This window comes from Phalaenopsis equestris, unplaced genomic scaffold (genome assembly GCF_001263595.1).
Source record: "Phalaenopsis equestris unplaced genomic scaffold, ASM126359v1 Scaffold000343, whole genome shotgun sequence".
Classification (NCBI taxonomy): Eukaryota; Viridiplantae; Streptophyta; class Magnoliopsida; order Asparagales; family Orchidaceae; genus Phalaenopsis; species Phalaenopsis equestris.
In genome coordinates this window covers 114,310-117,839 of record NW_018164785.1, presented here as the reverse complement: position 1 = coordinate 117,839, position 3,530 = coordinate 114,310, and the positions used below count along the sequence as shown (strand labels likewise).

Here is a 3,530-nt window from a genome sequence, read left to right as displayed (position 1 = left end):
TATATATATATATATTAGCAATGTTGCAGGTGAGCAAAATTCAATTCTGATTATTTTATGTATAATTGCATTTCTGGCCAAACGAACAAGATGTTTTTGTCAATTATATAATTTAGTCTAAATCTGTTCAACTATATTTGACTATAAAGGTCGTTAGAAAACACTATTTATACTCAACTTTGACTGGGCTTCATGTCAACGCTCTTAAATAAAATTTTTAAAAGAAAAATAATAATAATAAAGATTGCTTTTAAAAGGGCTCCAACCACCATAAATAACTTGTTGCAATTCTTGTCTTCAAGTTGGCTCGTTTGTCCTTTTTTTTTTTTCTCTTTTCTTTCTCTATCTTTCAATTAAAAAGAAATAATACGTGCATTCTTCGTATCTCCGGCGTACGTGCACGATCATTTATCTTCTTTCTCCTATGTGTATCTCAATCTCGTACTTACATAACGTGTAAATGCACGTAATATCTCTTCCTCAATCAAGGGGTGAATCGACTTTACTTTTTAGGATGAGCAAAATCATAACACGTAAGAATTGGGCTAAAAAATATATATTTGAAGGGTATAATGACTAAATTCCCTAAACAACATAAGAAAATATTATTAAATTTCACTGCTTATATAGCGAGATTTTAGGGGGGGGGGAAGCAATTGCTCATTATGGACATAACTTGGATCTGTCGTCTTTGCTCTCAAAAATATCAAAACATATAAATATATGGAAGCCACCTTAATATTTTAGTTGAAAGGTTATATTTTTTTATTCAAAATGTATTAAGGTTAGATTTTTACTAAACTCTTTTATGTTATATAATACATTAAAAATTGTATCCCTTAAAATAAATAATTAATAGTAGTTTAATATTAGTTATTTTTTATTTAATAGTTAAATTTATAATATTTTTTAAAAAAAGTTAAGTGAAGCAAAATTTTAAATTTGAATACTCTTCATCAAAGATTTTTCTTAGGTTTATTATATCAAGTCCAACTACATGGCTTCAATATGCAATAAAGTAGGTGTTGGTTGGAAGAAATCACATTAATGCACTTTCAATGCTCTTTATCCAGTAGGACACATTTCATTGAGTGAGTGATGAGGACATGCACGGGCTAATTTATTTTTCCCCTTAGGATTTTTTTTTGGGATAGTTGACTGTCATCTTTGTGTTTTAGATCGCTGCCACAACGTTGTTTGCAGAACTATTTTCTTGAAATTTCTGTAATAGAAAGCTGTTTTTTCAACCTGACTTATTAAAGTATTGTAGTAGTAAGAAAGCAGTTGTTTGATTATTTGTTGAAAAAATATTTATAATTCTCACCTCAATTGTTAAAGAAGTTGCTTTATCCACCGCAATTTTACAATCACATTTGTAAAAAGCTGCAATTAAGGCTGTTAACGATCCGATTTAGAGCCGAGCCGGGATCAACCCAAAATGGTCTCTAAGAAAATTTAATTCAAAATTTTTGCTTAGTTCGTTTAAATTAGTTTATGACATAATTAGTGCAAGGTATATTATACTTAATTAGTCTTAATTAAACCCAAACATCAATTTTAGCTCTATTTAGTAAGTTATACTTGGCTTTCTCTCATGCTTAAGCAATTTTTGAATTTAGCTAGTCTTAATTAAAAAAAATCATCTGCGGCTTAATAAAATAAATTAGCCATAAGCACCAACTAAACAACTTCTGAGAGTCTTAAGAATATAGAATTAATAGTTGTTTAACTCGTCTAACTCTCGCTCAATAATAGATTTCATTAGTCTAAGATTTAAGGATTTAGGGAAATTGCATTTACACACATTGTTTTGTTGAAAAATTTATATATATATACCCATAATTTTAATGTATTTGTACATCCACTATCCAAAATTTGGAGAAAATATTACATCAGGACTCCTAACGCAGAGCTACGTTCGGAGTCCAATGAAATAACACCACGTGGAGGTGACAGAAAAATAAAAAAAATCATTTTAGCGCAGTGAAATATTCTCTCCGTGTTATTCTGCATTATTCATGTGTTATTGTGGTGATATTCATGTGTTAGTGTATTCTGTGAATATTCTCGGTGTATCATGTGTTATTGTGGTGATATTCATGTGTTATTGTATTCTGTGAATATTCTCGGTGTAATAATAATAAAATAACACATCAATATCACCACAATAACACCAAATAACACAATAACACATCAATATCACCACAATAACACCAAAGGAGGAATATTCTCCTGTGTTATCGGGCCGGATCACAGGAAAGCGCGCTCATTTCCTTGAAGCCACGTGTCCGCATATCATTGCACTTCGAACCTAGCTCTACTTTAGAAGTTCTAACGTAATATTCCTCCCAAAATTTGATATTTACAGTTTTAACAGCTGGAGTCATGAGTATTTCACTTTTCAGACTTTTCTTGTGTGAATGTTTAGGTGTTTGAAATGCAAATATATAAGAGTCGTGTGGTATGGATGTAAATGACGCATTGAAGGGGTCCAGAACCGTCTTCTTGCCGTCTCCGCTGGCCGACTGTTTTACTTCTCCACCAGCAGAGAAATCAATGCGATGGAAGAGATCTTGGAAGATTGTCGAATTTTTAAGGAGTCGATTTCCATAATCAGCTCTGGCTTCTTATATTTTTCAGTTCGAGGGATAGGAACGAGATAAGTTCTCGCTACGATTTCATCTTTTTCCCTCTCTGGGGCTCGGGGCTCAGCTGACAGGTACATTGTCCAGGGTCAGGAGCTCCGTTCAGGTTGTTGGAAAGGAATGGAGGAGGATCTTGAAGTGGTGACAGGACTCCACGGTGAAGTTCCTGAGTTGGGGTGGCGGGGATTGTCGCCAAACATAGTTGGATTGATTTCCAGAATGGCTTCTGGAGCTGTAACGGGTTTTTTTGCCTTAGGTATGCTATTTCCGTTTTGTTAGTAATGTTTGTTTTTCTTCTCTCTCTCTCTCTCTCTCTGTTACCGAGTCTTTCCAGATGTGGACAGAGGTTGACTTAAATATGGCAAATTGAGTAGCAAATTTAGCTAATACTACGTCTAGAAGCTTGCGAAGTGCATAATCTTTTTTTTCATGGGATTTGATGCTTTAGGGCAGGCGATGTATCATTAGCTTCTTGCGTTTAGCTCATTTCTTGGTTGTATGCTTAGAGAGGAACTTTGAAAATTCCCTTTTAAATGCACTGCAAAAGTTAGGTGTCAGACATTCTTGTGGGAGGTACACAACAGTTTATCCTTTGAACAAATGGCTCAAACAGAAAGAGAACATTTGAGAAATCTGGTGCACAACAGTATAAGGTGATTCAAAATAAACAAATAACTACATGAATATGGGAGGGAGCAAAATTAAATTTCTAGATGTTAATTTACAGTAAAAACTAAGGTTTTGTTTTGTTCAATAGTAGCTGTTTGAAAATTTAGGGAAAAACTTCTGTGAAAATTTGTTGTTGAGTAGTTTTTCATTTCTATTTCCTTGATCAACTGTTGAGCTACTGTTTCTCCTCAGGTCGTTCCTCTCCATGTTCTCTTA

At 33.5% G+C, this 3,530-nt stretch overlaps 1 protein-coding gene across 1 annotated transcript in view; it reads left to right on the top strand.

The window, feature by feature from the left end:
• Window positions 1–2,492: 2,492 nt before the first annotated feature.
• LOC110025954 (NEP1-interacting protein-like 2) overlaps window positions 2,493–3,530 on the top strand; it is a gene marked incomplete at its 3' end in the record, with an annotated part of 14,348 nt that continues 13,310 nt past the window's right edge. The window contains 1 exon segment of the mRNA XM_020726659.1: window positions 2,493–2,901. Coding sequence (XP_020582318.1) covers window positions 2,766–2,901 — 136 coding nt within the window.